Below are 24,674 nucleotides of genomic sequence, written 5' to 3' on the forward strand. Positions count from 1 at the left end.
TGACGGCTGTGCTTCTTGGCATTTCTTGCTTGCTTAAAAACACAGCGGAGGCCCTGCTGCCGCCAAACCTTCTACCACCCTGCTCGGCAAGGCCACATTTGGTGAACCCTTCCTCAGAGTTGCATCGGAGTCTACTGGTAGGCGTGAACATGACAGTTTTTAGATTGGGTAGAGGGATAACTGGTCTTGATGCAGGCTGAGGCCGTGGGCATAGGCCCTATGCATCCATCTCCTCAAGGTCCTTGTAGGCCTATACCAAGCAGAGGGGTATGGGGAAGAAAAGGGTCCAGAGGAAGGCTGGTGAAGTTACATGGGGTTGTCCTAAGGAAAGCCACTAAGGTCTCAGCTGAGTAGAATTGGGCTCCATGCCAGCGGTAGATTCTTGGTAAGTTTCATGTGGCCAGAGCTGTCCTGGTCCTTAGAAGTCTCTTGTCCTAACACCCTTCAAGGGTGGGTCCCATTCCAACAGACTTAGAGATGGTAGAAAGGATAGCGTAATGGTATCCCTAAGAGCAGACTGTATAGCTATGAGTCTTGGCCAGGCTGTTTAACCTGTCTGAGCTAAGGTCACCCCCAAAGTTGTGGCACAGTATCACACCCTCCCTTGTTGTGTTGATGTTGATTAGAGAGGACAACACTGATGTATGTGTTGTAGGTGTGGATCCCAAGACGAGTGGTCAATAAATAACCACTCCATGTTGACCAGAACATGTGGCCAATAGCTTCACTATTAACCTACAGATTAGTAACCTGAGATGTTGGGGTTTCAGAGCCCCCTCCCCACAGAATATCCGGGAAGGATGGAGTCTTGGCTTTCTGCCTCCTTTAAAAGCCCCTACCATCTTCTCTGCCACCCTTGTACATGGCGGCTCTGTCATCCTGAAGCTGTGTTGCAGGCTCGAGCTTGCTGTCCCGCTCTGCCTCCCAAAGGCAAAGGCCCCAGCACTGGTATCAGTCTCAGGAATTCTGCATCTGGCGTCCCCGAGGCCACCCTCTGCCACAGGCTTTTCCAGGGCGTGCGTGGACTCTCCGAATGTCTTTTGAGGTGAGGTGTCCCGTCCTCAGTGGCCCTCCTGCCCTCTGCTCTTGATGATGTCTGACTGCAGGAAGCTCACAGACGGCAACTCCGCCTGTGGCGTCCAGTCTTTTCCAGTGGGTATCTATTTTGAGCCCTGCAGCAAGCAGCTGGGACGCCCGTCTCTCCGCCTTTGTTCTGCAACTCCTGCTTCCCAGCTCTGTAATTATGGGAGATGTTTATTCATTCACTAAGGACCTGCTAGTGATTCTTAATTTCATGATGCCCCTCTCTGTTACCCAGCACATAAATCCTGTTCTATACAAGATCCGACCTCATCATCCCTACCGTGTTATCTGCCATCTTGGTTTGGGCCTCTGGGAACAGACTTTGTGAATGATAGCATCTAACTGGATCCCACCCTTGTCGACAGTTGCCAAGACAACATTGCCCACCCAAAAGCCATCACAGTTCTCTTTGAGGTCACCCAAGGGGATCAGAGCCACCTGCCAGCCAGTAGACAGTACTTTCTAAGCTGGTGGCTTGCTGCCCACCTGGGGAAGTTCCAGGAGCAGAAAACTGGAACTCCAGCCTGATATCACGAGGGCTGTGATCATCTTCTGCTGGAAGGATGACCTTTGGCTTTGCCATCACTCCTAGAGACATTAGGGTTAGAACCTGGGCTCTAACGGTCTTAACAGGCCAGGCTTTGTAACACTTCCTCGGGCTAATTAAAGAGACAACTAATAATGAAAAGCAGAGAAAAAAAAAAAAAAGAGTCATTCAGTGTGGCCACATTAGGAAGAGGGACAAAAGTTCAGACACCCAAGTCTCTCTTCAAGGTCCAGATATGAGGTTCAGGCTTAATCAGAGGGCAGGAGAAGCCATAGCTAAGCAGCCAAGGTGTGGTCCTGCCCGTCACTGACCCATCACTGTCTCAGCTCCAGTCTCTTCTGCAAGGTGGTCTGACAAGTTCTCAGAACTCCATGAATCTCTGGGAGACAAGCTCCCTATGGTTGGCACCAGGCTTCAGCCTTTCTCTTCCCCAGCATGAGACTCCTGGGGCAACTCCAATGCCTTGGGGGCCACAGTTTCCATGTTCTGATAGGTCAAAAGAAGGACACACATGTCTCTCCGGAATATCTTATTTTTTTAAAGAGAAAATTACTCTTAACGCCTAATTAGTTCTTCCTGGAGAGTGATTTGCCCTAAGCATAGGCACATTCAGACCCTTTGGCCTGCAGCTTCCTTCTGAGAAAAGAAAAGGACCCAGAGAAGCAAGTGCCACAGGCACAGAGATGTCCGGGCCATGCTACTGATCAAACAAAGAGTCCAATTGAATCTCACCCGGCTCTGAAGAACCTGGCCTGAAAAGGACAGCGAGAAGCCTCCAGGGACATTATGTAATGTCACACGGGACAGCACAGAGCTGTGGCACGGGGCCAAAAGCTCTTGGCTATGAGAGAAGGAAAGACAAACTTCAGGGTCCGTCCCTCTGCAAGTGCTAGAGTTGTCCTGTGCTGCATACGGGGCTGTGTCAGGTGCAGAAGCTCACACAGCCTTTTAACCACCTCCTGGGTAATACCAGCACGATCAAGTTCAGGGGCAGGAAACTTCACTCCCCTCCCCACCCTCCTGGGACAAATGTGTGGCCACATCAGGCAGCAGCGAGCAGGGGGAGTATACTTCCTGGAATGTGCTGCTGACCCAGATAGAAAAATGGAGCGCTCCTTGGGGGTGTCGGTAAAAGCAAAGTATAAAGGGGTAGGGACGATGTAGTGGAGGCCCCATCAGCCAGAACAGTAGGGCTGGCTGCAGACAGGCGAGGTGTGCAGGCTTATGCCCTTGGGAGCTTGCACCCCATGGGGACCCGTGTTGGTGCAGACCCACTGGGTTATGTCTTCAAGGTGAGGTAGAATGGGACAAGGCCTTCTACCCAAGATGAGCTTGAAGACCCTCCAAATAGCTCATGATGAGGAAGCCCAACTTCAGTGCTTAGTCCAGGGCTGGAGTTTCACCTCAGAGGACCACACACCCTGTAGGAATGTGGAAGCACTTCCCGCTCTGTCTGGGCCGACAGAGGAAGCACTTACCCCAGGCTTCAACCTCGCCTGTCCCTCATCCCGTCCCAGAAGCTGGAAATCTAAGACTGAGGCTTCCAGGGCTGGCTCCTCCTGAGGCCTCTCTCCTTTGCTCATAGTGTTTTCTCCCCACATCCTCATGTGACTGTCCTCTGTCTCCTTGTCCTGACCTCCTCTTTATATAAGGACCCCGATCGTATGTGACAAGGGCTCAGGCTAGGGATCAGTTCTAGCCTAGTCATACCTTTAAAGGGTCTTCTTCCAAATGCAGAAGTCAGAGATTGAAAACTACAAATTTGGGGCATATTGATAATTCTGTGTATAGCATCACCCCGCCTATACTCTCCCAAGGCTATGGGCCTCTCCGGTCCCCATGAAACGTCACCTAGCAGAACATCCTGGTTCCATGAAGGCTGTGACAGGATGCTCTTAGAGGGATCGCTACTGCTTTGATCTTAGGATGAGTTCTGACTCTTATCTCCCTTTCAGGGCTCCTATAGACAGCCCAAGGTGTGTGACAAGTTCCACCAAGGCACGACTCACCTCTCCACCATTGCGTCTGCAATGGAAAGCCCCTAATATCTTCCCGGAACTCTACAAGTTTAAGGTGCTGCTTTCCATTGGACCCTTCATCTCTTGCCCTGTACACAAACGGTGGCTCAGGAGCCTGCCAGGGATTTGAGGGAAATTTGAGTACAGATTTTGAGGGTGTTCCTCTCTCTCGGACCTTTCCCCTTCTACTTCTAGCCATCTAAGCAACTGCAACCCCAATATTCAAACCGAATCTTCAAGTCAGTGAGATTCCAGGGGGCTTCCCTTCTCTCAGGGGCCTAGGGCCTCTATTTCTCCTCTCTCTCTCTCTCTCATTGGTTTTTCGAGACAGGGTTTGTCTGTGTAACCCTGGCTGTCCTGGAACTCACTCTGTGGACCAGGCTGTCCTCGAACTCACAGAGATCTGCTTGTCTCTGCCTCCTGCGTCCTGGGACTAAAAGCGTGTGCCACCATGCCCGGCGTTCAACACCTCTCCTTCTATCTGCTTTGGGCTGTTCAGAAGTGACATGTACGCGCACCTCATCACTGTTCCTAGGAGGAGTGTTATCTAACAGAAGCAGCTCGGCCTCCAATCACAGAGACCGGGTTGTGAACAGCTTTCCTAGGGCCTCTGCTCCTGTCATGAGGTTTTCTGCACCACCAGGAAAGAGCTCGGACGTGGAGGGGATTATACTGCAACAAAAGAATCCAGGGGCTCTGGGAGACCGGAGGTATGGCTGGTGGAAAGGAGAGCTTGCCTTCAGATCAATAAAGCTCATTAAGGTGGGGCAGGGACTGTAGCTCAGTCGGTAAAGTGCTTGCCCAGCATGCACAAAGCCCTAGGTTCCACAGCCAGCACAGTATAAACCAGGAGTAGTGGCACATGCCTGTAATTACAGCCCTTGGGAAGTGGAAGTGGGAAGATCAGGAGTTTAAGGTCATAACCAGCTATACAGAGAGTTTGAGGCTAGCCTGGGCTAAATGAGACTGAGTTGCAAGAGACACCCAGAACATGAAATGCTCTTGAGATTGCTGGGGACTGGTTCTGAGACGCAAAGCAACTTCACCTTACTGGTTCCAAATGCCCCGTTGTATTCTGGGGAACTAAAGAAACACCATGGCTGAGTTAACCTTGAAGCAAATCCATTCCAGGGCTGCAGGGTTGTACTGGTTAATATTAGATGCCACTGGTATCAGGAAATCCCTGAAGCCCGGGAAGGAACAGCAACACTGGGAGAACTGATCAGCAGCATGCGCAGTCAGGGACAGAAGACAGGGAGGGCACATGGCCACATGCTCACAAGTCTTTGCCATGAACTGGGGGTGGAGTTTATTATTAAGATGCTGACCCCAGGCTCCCTGCTGTGGCTTCCCACAATAGAGCTGGACTCACTCCCACCATCATGGGACATTAAGCTAAGAAATGTCCCAACCATTGCACAGAGAGGCTATTGGGTAGACTCTTTATGGTTCTCCTGGGAGCTTGTACACATTCCACAAGGAAGCCAGGCAAGTGATAGATGGTCCGCCTAGGAGCTTGTACACATTACACGGTAGGAAGCCAGGTAAGTGTTAGACGTCTGTGTGTGCTCCTGTGTGTGCCCACTGCTGTGTGGAAGCCCTGGGCTGAAATACCCCCTAGAAGGGCCCCAGATATGGCCTGGAAGCTCAGGTCCGAGGCAGTGACTGTGGGGGTCTTACAGGGCACCTATCCAGGTTTGTCTTGTGACAAGGATTAGCTATGTTCTTGAACCATATTCAATAAGAGATCCTTATTCTCTCTGGGCCTCTACATCTTCATGGGTAAATGAGATTCAAGTGACATGTTGTGTAAAGTCCCTCTACTTTAGGAACCGGGGAAAACTGTGCACAGTGGGTTTGCAGAACTGTGTCAGGAGCTCGCTCACACTCTTTGGTGGGGTATGGGCACTCCTCCTCAGTCAGCTAATGGAATCCTAGGGTTGAAGAGCACACAACTTGAGTTTTATAGAACCTGTCTCCTCCATGCAGCGAGGGGAAGAAACCAAGACACCCTTAAAGCTGAAAGAGACACTGTTCAGAGGCCTGGTAGAGAGGCAGCCAGCAAGACCCTGTCTTGCCCACAGTCGGGTGAGGGGTGTCCTTCATGTGATGCTAGTGGAAGTGCTCCCTGCAGCCACAAGCACCCATCACCGGCCCTCCAAAGAGAGCCCAGGAGGGAGCCCTGCAGCCAAGCAGAAGCATCCCACAGGCAACTGTTACAAGGAAGATGCATGCCACCCAAGGACACTCTGAAAACCCATGCGAGGAGGGCGTCCCCCATGGGACATCTTCAGAGGTTGTTCTGGATTCACTGATGCATTAGTACTGGGTCTGGGCCAGGTCTCTCCAATGGGGTCTGAGTGGGATGACCTCTGGCATGGGGTCCTGTTCACTTCCACAGGGTGGGTGTCCCTGAGATGAGGAGAGTATCCCAGCATGGATAGTAACAGAGGTGGAGGCTGCATCTCGTCTCCCTCTGACAGTAATTGAAGATATGGGCAAGCAGGAGTGACCTTTCCATCTCCCTGGCTGCATTTCACCCTTCAGTGGGGGTTTTGGAGAATGGCTGTTCTAGTGTGACCTCTGCCACTTCTCCTGGTATCATTTTGGAATCCTGATTGAGATGTCAATTCCATGGGCGATAGTCTGCCCCAGCAAGTGTTGAACACAGAAAACTGGGTTTAACAAGTTGTAGATTACCAGTCTATGCTCAGAGCAGGGGCCAGAGCCTCGCGCTCTCAGGTATTGAGGCACATGGGACATTGGAATCAGAGGTCAGCAGATACAAAAAAGGAGACCATTTTGCCATGTGTGAGTATTAACCTTTATCATCAGTGTAAATAGAATCATCTAGGAGACACCCCCATGTGCACCTGGTAGGAGTTTTTGGAGAGGTTTAACTGAAGAGGGAAGACCCACTCTAAATGTGGCTGGGATCCAGGACTGAGCGAAAAGGAGAAAGCAAGCTGAGCCCCAGCGCTCATCTCTCTCTGCTTCCTGATTGTGGATGGGATGTGAGCAGCTGCCTCATGCTCCCGCTGCCTCCCCTGCCATAAGGTACCGCACCTTAACCCAGGGAGCCCAGATAACCCTTCCCTCCCTAATGTTGCTTCTGCTAGACACCTACACTCACCATCAAGCTCCTGCCATACCAGGCAGTGGGTTCCAGAAGATCCCGGGTGCAGGAAGGAGTATTCATGGTGTGAAAAATTCTAGAAACACTTATCTTCCATAATGAAGGGCTCCGTTCCTAGTAAAGGCCGGGGCGAGGGGGAGAGCCTTCATTTTATCTACTTGTTTATTGGATGAGCATTTGAAGGCGTCTTTGAAGGGAGCTAGGCTCGCTACTGTAGTGAAGTGGCAAATAAGACAGGCCCTTTGCCGAGTAAGAAAGGCAGTATGAATTCTTAAATGATACAACTTCAATATCTGATATATGCAATGGAGGGAAAATAATGAATGGCTAGAACACAATATAAGACAGTTTCTGGAGTTGCTCATCTGTGTTATTACCAAGATGCCAGGAGCAAGTTAACTTTATATATTTTTTTAAATGAGGGCTTTTTAGCTGACAGTTCAAGAGGCTGGAAAACCACACAGCACAGAAGTGGAGGGAGATAGGTCCTCCCTTGCGCCTGGTCTTAGGAGACCACAGATCACAAATCCTTAGTGGGCTCACCTGACCGTAACCTTCTCCAATCTCCCCGTCTATAGATACCGTCACACAAGGCACTGGGGCTTCAGCACACGAACTGGGGATTTAGCCTCAGTATGGAGGCCAGGTTGCTCTGGTTATATCCAATGGGCTCAGCTGCTGTGTATGAAGCCACAGTGGTCATGCAGCCACCGTGGCCCCTCAGCATGGTGCTGGCTCCCGCAATCTACCTTTATTATCCAGAATGTGGTAAGGAGCTATGAGGAGGAGGCAGTAGCTGGGTGGATCAGGGCAGCTCTGTAGGCAGAACCCTCCCAAGAGCTCCCAGAGAGTCCAACCAGAACAATGATGACCAGGAAGCCTTGATTCTCCTTAATAACCAAAAGCTGGGCTTCCCCTATGGAGATGCAGTCAAGCCATGCAAGAATTAGCTCTCTGCCATGGATACAGCCCACGACAGGATTCAAGCACCTTATTATATGCTGGACATGAAAGTAAATACCTGCCCAAGTCTCTCGAGTCTGGGTTACCTCATAAGGCTCCCTGCCAAGGAGGGTGGTGCAGGCAGCCCATGCCACGTGCTTGTGATGGGAAAGATGCTGAGCTCCATAGTTTAGGTGGGCTCAGCACTCACTCCCCATCTCCAGAAAGGTCTCCCTGGGTCTCAAAGCCCTTCCTAGGCTTTCTTTTTCTCAGGACACTCAGGGAACCTAAGAGACAGGCTGAGGCTCCTTTCTCTTCAGATGAGAAAACTGTATCTTGTCATCCCACTTTGGGCCACACATGGACCCAGGATGCCCATCAGCCAGCTCTAGGCTCAAATTTCATGAACTCCTAGGAGCTGGACGGAAGGACCCATCAGGGTTGGAGGCTGGGGAAGGAGGGCTGCTGCTCGGACCTGGCTCCCAGGCTGAGATTGTACTCTGCTAATCAGCGCTGCTGGTAATTGGCTTGCTCCCTGTAGACGGCTATCTTTGTCTCTCTGAAATCTACAGGGGACCTTCGGGCGTCCTTCCATCTTGGGGGAGGGGTTCCTAAAGGAAGGCAAGTCTCTAGAGCTCTCCTGAGGGAGCAGAACAGGTGGGGTCTTCTGTTCCACGTAGAAGCCAAAAAAACCTGATCCATGATGCCCTTCTGTCTACTGGAAGCTTCCAGGGCTCAGAGATAAACCTATGTGGGAAAAGACTAGGCCTGATAAAAGGGTGCTGGCTGCATCCAGGGGGAAAGTGGAGGTGATGTCTGAGTCCAGAATGGGATCTGGATGTGAGTTTCACCAGCCTTAGAGGCCAAGTGCAGAGCAGGCAGTCCTGAGCAGGCAGGACAAGGTAGGCCTGGCTGGTGGGGCAGCATTTGACACCTGGAATCCTTCCAAAATGTATCCCAGTCTCTCTCTCCTCTCTCTGGGTAGCCCACCTCAGGCCTCTAGAGGCTCCGCACTGGCTGTGGGCCTGTACACATAGCCCAAGGCAGTGCCAGGTTATTGACGAAAGGCTCTTCCCCATTTCCCACTCTGCCCCTGTCCACCCCAGCCAGGCTGAGGCCAGTGCTAAAGCCCGCTCCTTAGTGGTATTCTACTCACCCTGGCTGCCATACACCCGCCAAAAGCTTAGCCCCTCAGTGGTGCAGACAGCACGGACACCCACATTTTTGTGCAAAGCTAACCCCGTGTTACTGCTGAGACGCCTTTTCATATCTAGCCTTATTTATGTGAGTATGACTCATTCACCAATTACCACGAGATAGAGCTACTTTGCCTCCTAATATTTAAATGGCAGTTATCTGAAGCTACGGGTGATCAGAGTGAAGTCGGCTGGTTTGAGTTTGGTGGGGATGGTCTAGAAGAATAGGGCTCTGGCCCCTACCTGCCCAGCTGCCTCTGCCTCCTCGCTCTACTCAGACCCTGCTCGCCAAGGGTCCTATATCTTGTACATTTCCTTTCTGACATTTGGTGGAGTTGGGATCTGGTGGACCACTGAGATCCTCTGGAATTTCTTTTTTCTCCTCCCAGTTCCCCATGGACCTCTGTCCCACCAGTCATCAGAGCAGCCTCTGAGCTAGTGTTGAAAGCAGCTCAGGTAATCCCCTGCCTCTACAGCTCCCCCCCCTACTTTGCCCTCCTTCCCTGAAGTAAGAGCAACTGGAGTAGAACCTCAAGGGTTATGTGGGGAAATAAAGATCATCAAGGTATGCTGTGTCACAGAGCCTGGGAAGTTTGACTAGCTGTTTTAGAATCTCCAATCTTCTCTTCTGCTATGGTGATACTGCATGGTGTGTGTGTGGGGGTGGGGGAGTAGGGCACTTTGTGCCTTGAAGTCTCTGGGCAGAGTGGAAGGGAAGCATGGCACCTCATGCACACACGCAGTGTGCCCTCAGCACCCACCCTCAGTGCATCCTCAGAACATGGCCTTGTGCTGGCTGAGGTAGGTCTCCTCTCTGGCACAGGTTCCTGGGGTGTCTGACGTGAACTTACACTGTACAGTGACTGAGAGAGCCCCATCCTGTCCTATGTGAGTGCCAGGCTAAACCACTCCCTGCCATTTACATAGGTGGCCATTCAGCTTTCCGGGTAGACCTAGAAGCCTTGACGCCTACCCTAGCGCACATACCAAGGCCTGTCCCCAGTACAGTTTCACCGTAATCTCAGTGATGAACAGCCATGTCCAGCTTCATCTGTGATCATGTGATTGCTCCTATGTGCAATGCGCAAGCTGCATGCTCAGTAGGTACCCCACCTCTGCGTAGTCCCCAAAAGCACATTCCCTGGTACAGAGCTCTGAGACTCAAAGACTTTTTCGTGGCTAAGTGTAGTTCTCTGGATAACACTTGAACCCAGTGGGGCAGAGCAATGGGCTGGCTGTTGCTTTGTATCACTTAAATAGGACTGGAGACAGACAAAGCTGCTGTGCCTAGAGCAGAGTAGGTGGGTACTGGACTCTTCATTCATTCATTCATTCATTCATTCATTCATTCATTCAGTTTCCAGCATTTTGGGTATTCCCAACTCCCAGTTTTCAAGGGAAGAGGAAACACTGGCATTTCCTGGCACCACAGAAAGCCCAAAGGGCTGAGCATTGCCCTAGGAAGCCTGAGGGAGAGTATCTCCAATGACAGGGTCAGCCAAGGAGGTGTCTTGGAGGAGGTAACACCCTGGAAAGAGAGCAGAGGCATTTGAACATGCTAAGGAGGCTGTCTGCCTTTTGGTGTGGGGGAGGGTATTTTCCACCACCCTTCCATCTGATGACTTGTAGTTTGATTTTGTTGGGATCTTCCTGTTGCTGTCTTGAAGCAGGGTATCCTGTGGCTCAGTCTGGCCTCAAACTTACTATGTAGTTGAGGATGAGTACCCGCCTTTATCCCGAGTCCTGGGATTGTAGGCATAAGTTCTATCAAACATGCCTGGTTCCTGCTGCGCTGGGCATTGAACGCAGGGCTTTGTGCATGCTAAGCAAACACTGTGTGAACTGAGCCATGTCCCCGGATTCCACTGCACATGTTCTAATGACACATATTACTCAGCCATTGCTGACAGTACTGTTGCAAATAGAAACACTTGAACTCTTGGCACCTCTCATGAGGCAGCCCTGGGTACATCCTTTTATACAGAAACAGAAGTACAAAGAGGAGGGGTTGCTCTTCTGGGGTCACAGAGCCTCACTTCCCGCTGGGCGGTTTTTCTCCAGAGTGCTGTGTGCGGGAACACTTTGCTTTGCCCTGAAAACATGAACTCAGGTAACCCCAGAGCCAGTGCTGGGAATTGTTGTGTTCCTCCAGTCCTGCTGGTGGGGAAACTGAGGGATGGAGGAGTGCCAGACCAGTTAGCCCGTGGCTGCAAAGAACAGTGCCTCAGCCCATATGGCCTGGCTCCCACCCCCCACCATGAGGCCACAGCAAGGGGAGACACGCTTGTCATAGGCGGTAAGCACTTCTGAGTCTCACCACGTGCTGGTAGCACCTGCCATATCCTCCCTGCCAGGACTTGAGAGCCTCAAAATGTTCTGATGCACAGAGAGCCTTTTTTGCACAAGAAGTAAAATTATTTTCAGCCTGTTGTCAGGCAGCTGTCAAAAGACATGGAAATGAAGGGCTTAGTGAGTCTCCGAGAGGAAGTCCCACGGCCAGGGTGGGTGTAGGGGTGCAGGCTGTTGGCCATGCAGGCTGTGGAGTGGAGAGAAACTGGCAGTTTGGGGCTGATCCCAGGGGCACAGTCTGACCTTTTTCCAAGTATGCACGGACGTTGAGTAATCCCAGACAGCGATGGTGCTTGTCCGGCAGAGCTGGACTTCAGGAAGACAGCTCATGGCTAGGAGTCTAGACTCACGTTCTCTGCCATCTGTACGTCAGGTACTGACCACGTCCTGTCATCTAGAATAAAATCAGGTCAGTGGAGGGAAAGCTTGTGGATGTGGGGGTGCATGCTCAGGAGGCTGAGGTGGGAAGATAGTGAGTTCTAGGCCAGGCTGAGCTTCCTAGTGAGACCTTGTCACTAAAAGAGGAAGAGAGAAACAGGAGGATAGGAGGAGGTTGGTGCCTTTGCTTTGGACTGTGGCAACTTCACACCTGTAATGTTGAGGCAGGGTGCCCTGGCACCTCCAGGACCTGGGTACCTTACACAACCTCTGCAAATCTCTGGAGAGTTCTGTGGCTGCTCTCAGGGAACCCAGGATGGGGATGCCCCAGAACATTCCAGAACTCTCAGACCCTGTCATGAGAAAACACTGTGAGCAAAAGAGTCTCTAGCAGCCCTGAAGAGTACAGTTTTTAGATTTTATTTCACTTTTAATTTTAACTTTTAATTCCTGCTCTGTAGTTCCTGGTGTCCTTAAGGATGGTACCCCTGGTTCCCAGGGGCCTGCAGGCTGGCTGCCAGCCTTGGTCAACACCATCCCAACTTTCCAGAGAAGCCGGGGTTGGCACTGGGGACCTGGGTCTCCATGGTCAGGAGGGGGTAAGACCTCAGAGGATGGAGTAGACAGGTCTGTGCTAGGAGAGGAGACGCTGGGCTCACTGTCTGTTGACAGACTTGTGAACACTGAGCTACAGTAGTGTAAGCCAGACTATGGCTGATTGCTTGGTTCCCTTGCTCACACACAGCTGATGATCTGCCAGCCAGGCATGCTGGGCGGCCACAGGCTGCAGGAGCATCGTAAGATGAGAGATAAAATAAACACCCCTTTGTTTGTTTGTTTGTTTGTTGTATGAAGCCAGGAGGAGAGAGTCATTGAAGGGGGGGTAGGGCACAGAGTTAACATCTCCTTGGGGTACAGGTGACATGACCTGCTCCTGACAGCAAGAATCACTGCATGCAGATAGAGACCCCCTTTGTTGCTGGGGCTATTTGAAGACAGCATGAGAGGAGGCTTGCGTCAGAACTGGCCCACTCCCCATCAGAAATTCTCAGGGTATACCGTGAGTCACCCCCACTTCTCCACAGCAGAGCCTACCCCAGGATTCTCACTGGCCAGATCATTGCAGGGGCTCGCACAGTCCCCAGCCCCCCTGCTCACAGCCCTGCTTGCCGCAGCCACCCCGCAGGGTCACCCCAGCTCTGCTCTGGGCTGCTCTTAGCTTTGTCCAGCTCTTGCAGCCTCTTTTTAGCCATAGACAGTGACAAATGCAAACTCAGAACTCGTCAGTGCTGAGAATAAGTGACAGTGAAATCCAGGTCCTGCATGGGACCTCTGTAACAACCCCTCCCCCCCCACCAAGCTCGGGGACCATCACGGAAGGAAGAGCAGAAAGACCGCAAAAATGGGAGGACACGCTTGTGCAACATAACTCTGCCCCCGTGAACTCACGGTGGCCGTGGCTCCCTGTATCAGACCTCTACAAGGCCAAGCCAGCCAGAATTCCAGCATAGCTGGGAAGGCGCTCACAAGCCCGCTCCCTGCTGAAGGACTATTGGCAGTGGATGGCTGCTGGGGGAGCTAGAACCATTTTTCTTTGGGGGTGCAGCCACTGGTTGGTAGCCCCCTGCTTCAGTGTTCAGTGGCCCCATACCCCCTGTACACACAGGCAGCACTGATTGGACTCAGTGAGTTTTAACAAGAAAAAGAAGGACTTGAGGTCGGATGTCTGAGAGGAGATGGAGGGGTCACTGGGATGAATAGGACCAAAAATGCACTGTACACATGTTTAAAACAAACAAACAAACAAACAAACAAACAAAAGCATCTAAAGGTGTCTGAAGAAAGCGTCCTCTGGTGTGAGATTACGCTGTGTGTGGGGCCCTTTGTCACATCCTCTTCTCTCCATAGCCTGGCTGTTTCCCCTGCCCACACATGCCATCTGTGTCCCACACCTGTTGCCCTCCTGGCCAGCACAGCTCATTCTCCACAGCCCGATGGGACACTGGATACGGGATTGGGGCTGGGGCTGGTTGGCACTGAGAGAGCTGAGCGGAGACAGGGTTCTGCTTGGGAATATTCCCAGCTCTTCTCCTTGGACAGCATGAGCCCTGCACATCTCCACAGCAGTTTCTACTTGTGAGCTTGTGCACCCAAAGGAGCAGCTACCTCACATGAGGCTGGTGGCAATAGCAGCTGGGGGCTTTGTGTCTGGGCCAAATGACACTACTGCCTAGCTGGAGTTTGGGAGTTTGGGGTTCTGCTCTAGGGAGGACAGGACCTGCTTGACCCCAGTCTCATGACATATCTGAGGCTGGAGACCCGGTGTGAAAGAGAAAGTTCTGTCATCTCCCTCGTTCAGAAAAGGTGTGGGGTGTCACACAGTGCTACTCCCACGACCTCCACCGAAGGTCAATGTCAGATGTGGAATCTTTGGAGGTGGGGGTGTGTGACTATGGCACAAAGCCTGGCCTCTGTCTTCACAACCCAGTTGTGGGCACACACTCTCTCCACCACACAGCAGCCAAGGAGGTGCCAGAGCAGCGGGTGGCAGGGAAACTTGGCTTGGGCGCAGCTTTGCGCTTCCTGGAAGATATCGATCCCCGACAGATGGAGCAAGCACTGAGCATCGCTGGTGTCCCAGAGAGTTCCCAGAGCTCTGGCGAGTCCCCTGAGCCTATGTGGTTGGGGACATGACTGGCAGAGTCCCTGGCCTCTAGAGTGAGGCTCTCTGCATTCATGGTCACTGGTATCACCGTCCCAGTCTGGCCTCCAGCCAGTGCTCTGTGATGATCTAGAAACCTCTATGTGGAAGCCCTCCTACCCAACAGAGGTATCTCTGGTTCATCCCTGAAAGATGCATCCTCATGGGCAATGCCATGGGCAGAGGTCCTCCTGGAAGCCGCTCGACCTTGCCTAGAATGTCCAAGTGGCCACAGAAGCCACATGCATGGTGCGTCAGTGAGCGTCAGACAGCAGCTCCGTCTCTAAGGCAGCACAAGTGTCAGGAGCGGTTTTGATGCCACCGCAGTCTGCGATACTAACAGGGGAGGATGTCACCCGGGCGGTTTTGACATGGCTGACGAACCGTGTGGGCCCAATGGAGACAATGTTTAAATGCTCAGCCGACACGAAGCTCACACACAGACACACAGAGTGAATCAGGCGCAGTCTCTCCCTTCCCAGACAGCGCCTGGCACAGCATTGGCCATCCTGAGCGCGCCTGGGAGCCCAAGTGTGCTGGGGAAGGAAGGTGCCACTGCTTGGGCACGCCAGCCTCCTCTTCCTTACACCGCCATTTTTGTTGACATAAACTGTGTCGACCATATGGAATTGAATTCAGCGTTCCAGTTGCTTTCTCCTGTCTCTTCCTTTTTCCTCTTCTCCCACAACCCCCCACTCTGCCCGGGTTTGGGAAGCTGTTCTCTTAGCAACCGCAGAAGCGCACACTTAATTAGTGCCCCAGTGGCAGAGGCACCCCGTGCAGAGCCTGACCCTCACACTCCCTCCTGCTCTGGAAGCTCCTTCACTCTGGCGTGGAAATCATTTCCCATCCCACCCACTGCGGGGCACAGCAATGAGAACCCCCCCCCCCCAACACACACACACTCCCCTTTGTTTGCTATATAGACAGAACTTTCTCAAGGTGGTGGTTGGGGAGATCTTCCCTTGCTTCCCTTAGACTTCTGTTGGGGTGTGAATGCCAGAGACATGTGGGGAAACAGCTCTGAAGGGCCCGCTTTTGGCAGCGGATCTATATGGGGCGCTTTACTTCTGAACACCTTGACAGTTACTTCCCATCCCCCACTCCACCCTTCCCACCCACCCCCAAAGCAAATGTAAGCAGCAGGGGGCGGAGTCCTGCTTTTCCAGGGTCATTATTCGGATGGGGAGGGCCAGAGAAGTATTGCCACCTGTGTTGGATCCTTTCAAAGGTAAATAGGTCAGTGGCAGAATTCCTGAATCCTGGCATGCCTTCCAGGGTGTCAGGGATCTTCTGGTGGCTTGTCTGAAACGTGGATATTTCCCCCTTGACTTTCTTGCCACATCTGCTAGCTGACAAATAGACTTGGCTTCTTCTTTAAAAAAAAAAAAAATGTAAAAAAAAAAAAATAGAAAAAGCACAGTACTTTATATTTAGCCACAGGCGCCCGGAGCGCCCGGCAGAAGCCGGGTTTCCTTGGATAACTGGGGCTCCGGCTCACAAATGCCTCCCGGTGTCTCCTGGCCGCCAGCTCGCGCGCAGCCGCCTGCTCCATGTTAACCCTGCGCGGTGCTACCTCCCCAATGCCCTGCTTGCTCGCCCAGAAGAGTGGCACTGCTCGCATGAGGATCACCGCCAGAGGTAGCCGGCTCTGAGAGCAGCCTCAGTCTGCGCACAGTTGCTTCCCAGCTGACAGACAGAATATGGGGTGGGCTTTGTCACCAGCACGCTGGGTCTGGCATGCCCAGCGATGCTCGGGGCTGCAGAGCGCCCAGACGCCCGCCGCTGCTCACCGGGTCCCAGCCGCGCCAGCTCCGAGGGGCCGGGCTGCGCGCCTAGCCTTCCTGCCCGCCGAGAGGGTTATATAATGAGCGGACCGCTGCCAAAGTCACAGGGAAAATGAAGTCTTTGTTAAATGCCTTCACCAAGAAGGAAGGTAAGGAGAAAGCTGTAGGAAGCGTGGGGTGCCTAGTGAGCAGCTGTGGGCTGCTTCTTGGGGGAAAGGGGACTTGGGTGCCTCCTCAAATTGCTGGTTACGGTTCATCACTCGAGGGATAATTGCCCCAGCTTTGTGATATGGTTTGGCTCTAGTCAGGTCTGGAAGATTAACACAGATGAAGGTGCCTTTGTATTTTAGTGTGTTCCTGAGCCACCAGCCTCTGGCGGAGCTGCATTCCAGAACATCTCATCTAGAGAGCCTGTGCCAGAGGACACACTGGGAAACTAGGTCCTAGGGAAAAAGAAAAGAAGTTTTGGTTTTCATCTTCCAGTCACCTGGAGGCTGCAAGCGCCTGCTAAGGAGGGTCAGGGCACATGGCTGATGCACCCATGGCATCCTCTTCTGGTGCCACTCGCCAGTTCCGCCAGGCTGCCCCTGGGTTGCAATGCCATGGGGTGTATGAAAGAATCCCTCTTTATCATACCTTGTATGAATTTTATTGTGGGGAAGAAAATAAACTGTATAAATAAATGCATGTAAGACGGCTAAGAAAATATCCACCCACCTAAGAGCTTACAGATTGCCTGAGAGAAGGAAACCGTTGGGTGGCATATTAATCATTTGCAGACAGGAAAAGAGTTATTTTTAACACTTTCCATGAAAAAAAAAAACCCACATCATTTGCGTGTATGGTCCCAGTCAGAGAGTTTTGTCAGACAACAAGCTTGCTCTCTTTCTGACGATACCAGGTTCCCAAAGAGGTGACTTTAAAGAAATTAGGAAGCTCGCTTTCTGCCCAAGCTTGCTGTGAACTAAACACCAGAGATATTTCAGCAGCCTCAAAACTAATTTGATAGGAGGCTTGGTCATTAAGCGAGGCGATTTTCATTAAAATGTTCACTCTTATATTACCTGTGTGGGTCCATTTGACTCACTTGCCCAGTCTTTGGGGTGAAATGTGTACACAGATGTCCCAGCTGTTTCATTCGGTGACCCTGCCTGCCTGGCTTCACTTGCAGGAGGACACTCTGCCCCCCTCCTTCAGAATGGTTATAGAACAGACCCTCTTCTTTTCCTGATAAGGCTTACCAAAATTCTCAATGTGGGACTTGGATTTTTATAACCTATGGACGGCATGGATTGCAGCCGTGGGTTAGGGTGCTATCTCTATTTTGTATTTTAATGGACTTTTCTTCCCTACAAAGTTTATCTTCTCCACGGGCAGAGCATTGAGTCCCCCTCATCTATTCACCTTTCCATTAAGGGTATTAATACCTTACTGGCTACTCAGGCAGAGACACAATCAACTGCACCGTTAGGGGTGGGCGACTCTGCAGACGCACAGTTGCAGGGTGCCAAGATGTCCAGGTCTTGGGGCTGTTGGTACCCTCCACATGCCTTGCCCAGGGAAGCACCAAGGTGCAGGGACCATTTAGCCTCTCCATGTCTACTTTGGCTTCCACACCAATAGACTCCTCCAGCCCTCGATCTCAGTGAGAAGGAGATGAGGCTGAGGTTATGGGGTTACCTGTCCTTTATAAGGCCTTTTACAACCCCACCTCTATAAGTCCCAGGTTCCCCACAGGCTCCCCTGCTCACTACAGTTATAGGCTTCATGGCAAACACTCTTGAGACTTCTCAAGGTCCCTCTCTGGGCAGTGTCACTGGCAAGGTTTTCTTTGTGGCCAGCCAAAGATACTTGGTGGCCTGACCTGGCTACGGTTCTTTTTGGAGGCGGGCTGCCGGGACTCTGGGCTAGCTCTTTGAGAGCACAGGCTCTTGTCTCCAGAGAAGACGCAACCAGCCTTTGGTGTTCCTGGTCTGTCCCTGGCCAGCCCCTGTGAGTCACATGCTGGAGAAACTGGGAGTGAAATAGCACATAGCCAGGAGGCTTGCTGAGCATCTTCCCCCATCAAATGCTTGCGGAGAAAGCAGGGTGCATGAGATGCGCTGCTGACCACTGGAGAAATGGGGGTTCCCTTCATACATCACATGAGCCCCAAGCCCAGCAGCCTTGCCCCTGCTGTATGGCTTCCCAGCTTGGCATCTAGGTCTAATTCCTAGGAAAGAGTCGTGTCCTGGGTCACAGCTGACCTGAGAGAGGACTGTTGGAGCCGTGTCCATCCCCATGAACTATGTCCATCACTAGATGAGCTATCTCCATCACTAGAAGGTCTGCCAAGGCTACCCTGTCCCCATGAGCATTGCTGATGCTACCTCTGTCCCCATGAGCTCCTGCAGGTACACCTCTGTCCCTGTTAACAGTGCTTAGGCCACCTCTGTCCCCAGGAGTTCCTTCAGAGCTACCTCTGTTCCGATTAACTATACCTGGGTCACCTCTGCCTCTGTGAGCTGTGGTAGGCCACCTATGACCCCATAAGATCGGCCAAAGCCATTCTGTTCCTGTGAACTGTGCCTGAGCCACGGATTTCTACTACCACTCATATCCTCATCCTCCTGCTGCCCAGATGATTAGAGCGGCATGGACTCAGTGGTGGAGTCTTAGCTCTCTAACCCCTGACCTTGGGCAGCTGTTGCCATAGGCTATCCTAAACTGTGGTGTTCTGCTTCTCCTTCGATGTCAGGGACCTTACCCAGGTCGGTTCCCGTAGAATCCCCGGTTCTCTCTAGCTTCACAGGATCCTGTCTGTAGAATGGAGGTGTAGCCTTGGGCAATACAGGCTTTAAGGACATAGGGGCAGAAATCCTGTAGCAAGGCTTCAGTGGGTATCAGTCGAGAGGCTAGGGCGTGTGCAGTGTCTCTGGCCATCAAGGTAAGGGTATCTGCTGTCCCTGCAGCGTGGAGGGCTGCTCCTGAGAGGCTCTGTAATGTAGACACTGATTTCTGCTACCGGCCAGGCAGCCGAATGCCCAGGGTAACTGCAGTGTGAATGCCGTCCCTTAAGGTGCCCAGGTTTGCCTTATCTAAGCCCCCAGCTATGTTGGGCTCAGGAGTGTGAGGACCCAGCTCTGTCTAGACCTTTCTGTGAGACAGCCAGTGAAGTGGGGCCACCTGCTGCTACCACACAATGCTAGGTCCCACTTGCTAGGAGGAGAAAGGGAAGATTCTAGGGTATTGTAGGCTCCTCTACCAGAAGGGATTGGGGTGGGGGAGGGCTGGCTTCCCTAGCTGGGAATGCTGTGACCAAGGCTGTAGGCCTGAGTGGTGAATAAAGATGAAGTACCCCTTCCTCCCCATCCTGGATGCTGAATGTCAGTGACACAGGGCTGGTTCCGTGAGGTCTATCCGTGGCTTACAGCTGATGTCTTCTCTAGCCTCATGTCATCCTTCCTGTGTCAGGATCCTAATCTCTGGATCCTGATTATTGCTGTCACACAAGGTCATCCTAGTGACCCATTTTAATGTAGTCACCCCTCTAAAGGCCTTCTCCTTACATGTGGTCACATCTTGAGGTGCTGAGCTGTACCCTAGTATATGAACTTTGGGTACACAGCTCTGCCCACAGAGGTCAAGTTCAGATTTTTCAGGCATGCTCCTGAGCCATGCAATGTCCTAATGCTTGGTGACACGGGGAAGCCCATCCTTACACATGTCATGTCTGTGTCTTCCTGCTGAAGGCATGGGCTAGCCCGATGGAAGGTCAGACCCTGAGTCCCTTCCATCGAGGTCCTGGCTTGAGTTTCCATGTCCTGGAGACCTTATCCATTTCAGTGTTCCTCTGCATTCATGTTGGGGATTGAGTCAGGCCTTGGGAAGCCCAGCGACAGTTCCTGTACCAAGCCTTCAAGCCCATCCCTGGCTTGCATGGGGCTTGGATGCATGCAGACCTGGCCTCCCCGAGTCCCTATTTCCTGGCATTACTCACCTGCCTCTCTCTTTTTCTCCCCAACCCAGTGCCCTTCCGAGAGGCCCCAGCTTATTCCAACCGCAGGCGGCGGCCCCCCAACACATTGGCTGCCCCCAGAGTTCTTCTGCGTTCCAATAGTGACAACAGCCTCCATGCTGGTGCACCTGAATGGGCTGTCTGCTCTGCAGCCACCTCCCACCGAAGCCTCTCACCCCAGCTGCTGCAGCAGACACCCAGCAAACCTGATGGAGCCACAAAGAGCCTTGGAAGCTACACCCCTGCGCCCCGCAGCCGCTCCCCCTCACTCAACAGGCTGGGCGGCGCTGGCGAGGATGGCAAGAGGCCACAGCCACATTGGCATGTGGGGTAAGGAGAAGCTGGGTAGCGGGCAGGGGCTTCCACTGGAGACGATTAACCATACACACTCTTCAATTCAGGCTGCCCCAGAAAACAGAAGCTGAATTCTGCCTTCTGAGCCTGGGGACTCTCTGTTTAGCCTGGTACTCTGAATGGCTGCTCTTTGGTAGGAATGAAGGAAGCTGAGCTGTGCGGGGACCTTATGTCCTTTCCAGTGCCTTGATTCCTTGGTCCTTGAAGTGAAAAGGCCGTAGGGAGTCAGAGCAGAGAGTACAGTCTGTGCCAAGTTCCCTCCCATCACCATCTCCTCTGTCATACGCACACTGTGTCCATACACCAGTGACTACAGGCCTGCAGCAATTAGGGATCTCAGCCTGAGGGCCTGAGGACCAAAGCTCAGAGCCATGTTACAGCACAAGAGGCTAGCGATGTCTCCAGCATCTTTGACTTATGCTACAAATGGGCTCTGTGTGTATCTACCTAGCATGACAGGGGCTCAGAGCCATGTCTCTGGCATCCTTGGCTTATGCCATAAATGGAAACTGTGTCTGCCTTGCATGGCAGGGGCTCGGAGCCCCTACATCTACCCCTGAAGTATCCCCAAGTGACAGGTTAGAATTGGGCAGGCTGAGGGACCAATCAAGGCAGCATGATCTGGACCTTCCCTAGGGAAGGGGCTTTCAACCTGCACAGCCATGTATACATCCCTACATCCAGCTCCTGAGCACACCTCTGCCTTCCTGAGTTTCTTAGCCAAGAGAAGAGACTCTCAGGGATCAGCTGATTGCTGGGCCCTGGAGGCCATGTTTGGTGGCCATCAGAGAGATTCAGGGCAGCAGAGAATGGTCCAATTGGCTTCTTGTGATCCCTGTGGCAGACAGGGGTTGGGGGTACAGAGACTGAAACCTGCTATGCCCCTGTCTTCACTGGGAGTTTCTTCCATTCTCCTTTCTCTAGTATCTTTTGTTTCCCTTTCCTCAGCCTTCTCCTTTTTGATTCTCTTCTGCCCTGTCCTAGCCCAGACTGTCCCAGAAAGAGTAGGTAGCATTGTTTTTCCCCCCACAGGCTCTGCCCTGTGCCTACATAGCACAGGTGCCTCTGTGCGCACCTTGCCAAGGTGGCGCCCTCTAGTGGTACATAGAGGCACAGCTGAGTCACAATCCTGAGACATTCCTAGGAGACTGGAGTTTACCCTATGGGACCCCTGGGAGGTGGTTGGGGTAGTCCAGGGCCTCTCGCAGACGCCCAGATGTAGAAGAGTATTCCACATCACAGGCTGATCTGGCTGCCCTCCTCACGAGACATCCCACTACACTTTTACCTGTCCTAAGTGACTTTAGCTTTGGCCGGGAGCAAAGGGGCTGGTGAGATCACTAGGAAGACAATGGTGTCATAGGCTCCTTACCGTCTCTGTCCAGCTGAGACATGATGCCCTTTCCAAGCCTCACCCATCTCTAGGGCTTCAGGTCATAAGGTGAGAATGGTGACACTGGCATTATCATCCATTCACCCCAGCAAAAGCCAGTTCTTCAGCTGGTATCACAGAAGGACACCCTCTAGAGACAAGGACCTCACATTGCAGAGCAAGGTGCTCAGAGACCTTAGAGCATTCTGTGTTTGCTACAGGCTTCAGAAGGCCCAGGCCACTCTAGTATTTCCCTTTCAAGCTCTACTAGATTCTGGGGAAATCACCTTGCCTGTGCATCCCAACCTATTAGACACGGATATTAGAGTGACAGTTGGATTTCCCTGTGGCTTTGTCCTTTGTCTACCCATATGTTCTCACTCTGGCTCTGTAGGAACATGGAGACCTGCACACTCAATCAGCGGAGCGGAGACATGATTACCTTAGCAAAGAGGGAAAGGGGGTTCCCTCCCCTGGCTTCCATCTTGATCCCTGGGCTATGCTAACAGAGATGGGGGAGGGGGAGAGGGAGGAAGGGAATGAGGAAAAGAGGGAGGGAGAGAGAGAGATGGGGGAAGGGAGAGGGAGAGGGAGGGAGAGAGAAAGAGAAACACTTTATCTGGAGTCTAGATCTCCCTAGCCATCCCCTTATCACCTATACCTAATGCGTGATAGCATGTCTCTGGGACACCAGCCTGTGTATAGTGTGGGTAAGACTACCAGGTTTGTTGTCAGAGGAGGCAGGGAAAAGTGAAGGGTGCTTCCTGTGAGAGCAGGTGCATCCTGGCTGCCTGCTATTCTGCAGAGTACAGCAGTCCGTGGCTACTCTGGCAGGCCACAGCTACCTGGTGCAGGAGTTTCAGCCGTCTCTGCACTGGGCACTCTCCGTGTGAAGGTGAATGTGTGTATTCCCCACCCTGCATGGGAAGGAGACCCGTTGGTGACAGCACTAGCTTCACACAAGACGAGTTCCAGACCTGGGGTGAGCTAAGGCCACTCTCTGGAGGCTTGGAGCCGTCTGACAGCAAAGGAGTGGGAGTCACGTAGGGATGGGACTCTAGCCATTCTTCCAGGGTAGAGGGCTCTGGAGTTGGCCTGGCAGACAGGCAGAACCTTTTCCCACCCACCTCGAGCCATTATAAGGGCTTGTTGACCATCTAGACAAAGGAGGTACTCCTCCACTGTCAACACAGTATGGGTACCCTCCACCACTTCCTACCTGTGAGTTGGATGGTCCCCTCACTCTAGTCACTGTCGAAGATACAGTGGGTCTGCTCCCTGAAGGCTGGCTGTTGCACTTTTATCCTCTGCCCCTCCTGAAGCAGTCTTTTAGGGCCAGTGTAATGTGCCTATTGAATGATGGTGAGTCCTTGTCCCCGTCATAGCTCCTGGGGATGGGCAGCTGGGGGCCAGGTGGACAAAGCTGCCTGGCATAAGCCTTGTGTGCTTGCTGCTTTGGTGTTCCTTCCTCTAAGTCTTAAAGAGCCAGAAGAGGACAGGACGGCACGTGCCGAGTCTGCAGGTGTAGTGATGATAGTTGATGATGCAGATGACCCACAGCCAGAGGTCAAGACCCTATTGCTGGATGGGATATTGGCCATGCCCAAGCCCCAGCTAGGAGCTCTCACAACCTCCATTATGCTAGCCCTTCCCCAAGGAGACACTGATTTCAGCAGGCCTCTGCCGGGTGACTCTTCCTGACCATATCTGGAATTCTTTGACTCTGCACATCAGCTCTGCCCCATCTTCCCAAGAACAACCACAGCACCTCCGTACAGAATGTCCCACCTCTATCCTTGGGCCACTCCAGCCCCACCCTCCTGTCATAGTCATAGTGGCCTAGTCTCTTCCTCACTGTGTGTTCCTTCAGACATCCTCTGTGGCCTGGGTTGCGCTGTCTGACTCACACTATAGCTCAGACAGGCCAGTGTGCACTCAGACCCTGACTTTAGTTGCCACCCTGGTCTCAGCAGAAACACACCTGGTTGGCATACTTTCCAGTTCACTCTGAGCCCTGCGTGGCCTCTCCTGTTTCAGATATGTGTGCTGCTCTGTGATGGCCCACCTGGGAAGTTAGGAAGAAATGAATGAGTAACTGATGGAGGAGTGAATGAATGGAGAGAGCTCAGTATGTGGGTGGTTCCTGTTCACACAGGGTAGCTGGGAAATGGCCCAATTTACCCTTCCCAGTCACCCCACAGAGCAGAACGTTGGCTTTCTGGAACTGAATCTCCAGCAAGCTAACCCTCAGACTAAAATTAGTCGGCTGGTGCTCCATCTGGATGCTCTTGGCCAGAACATGAAGGTAACACAGATGCCGGGGCTCGGGAACTGCTGAACTGTTCTCACACTGTGTGTGTCTTAGCTTGGCATTTCAGGCCTGCTCATCTGAGGCTACCCCTTACCTGGGGCCATGGGGGTAGGCAGAGGACATAACTCTGCTGTTGTTCAAGGCTGTTATAAGGAGAGCATAGCCCCTGGTCAGGAGGGCACAGTTCATAAAACACCTTCCCTTAAGGTACAGTTTTTCCTGTCTTTTACTACACCTCACAATAAAGCATCAGGATGTGAGGGTTGCGCTGACTCCCACGCAAGGTCGTTACTCATGGAACCTCTCTCATCTGGAAAATGGGCTCAATTTCTCTATCTGTTGCCTTGGGGCACTTCATGAAGTTCAAGTTAGTAATGATAATGGAGATGCTTCAGTACCACATAGGACCACCCATTACCACTGAGCCTTACTGTGTGTGTGCCCTGGTCCATGACCAATGACCCTCTACCCCTGTTCTTGGGGGCTTCCAAGCCCCCAGGCCG

At 52.4% G+C, this 24,674-nt stretch overlaps 1 protein-coding gene across 10 annotated transcripts in view; it reads left to right on the plus strand.

The window, feature by feature from the left end:
- Shank2 (SH3 and multiple ankyrin repeat domains 2) overlaps positions 1-24,674 on the plus strand; it is a 435,523-nt gene that overhangs the window by 169,403 nt on the left and 241,446 nt on the right. For 9 of the 10 annotated variants that reach the window (XM_060383254.1, XM_060383259.1, XM_060383260.1 and 6 more), the window contains one exon: positions 20,146-20,464. In XM_060383254.1, coding sequence (XP_060239237.1) covers positions 20,146-20,464 — 319 coding nt within the window. Of the gene's footprint in view, positions 1-15,520; positions 16,287-20,145; positions 20,465-24,674 lie in introns of those variants that run through there. The other variant, XM_060383264.1, reaches the window with a different exon arrangement.

This window comes from Meriones unguiculatus, chromosome 1 (genome assembly GCF_030254825.1).
Source record: "Meriones unguiculatus strain TT.TT164.6M chromosome 1, Bangor_MerUng_6.1, whole genome shotgun sequence".
In the NCBI taxonomy this organism is placed as follows: domain Eukaryota; kingdom Metazoa; phylum Chordata; class Mammalia; order Rodentia; family Muridae; genus Meriones; species Meriones unguiculatus.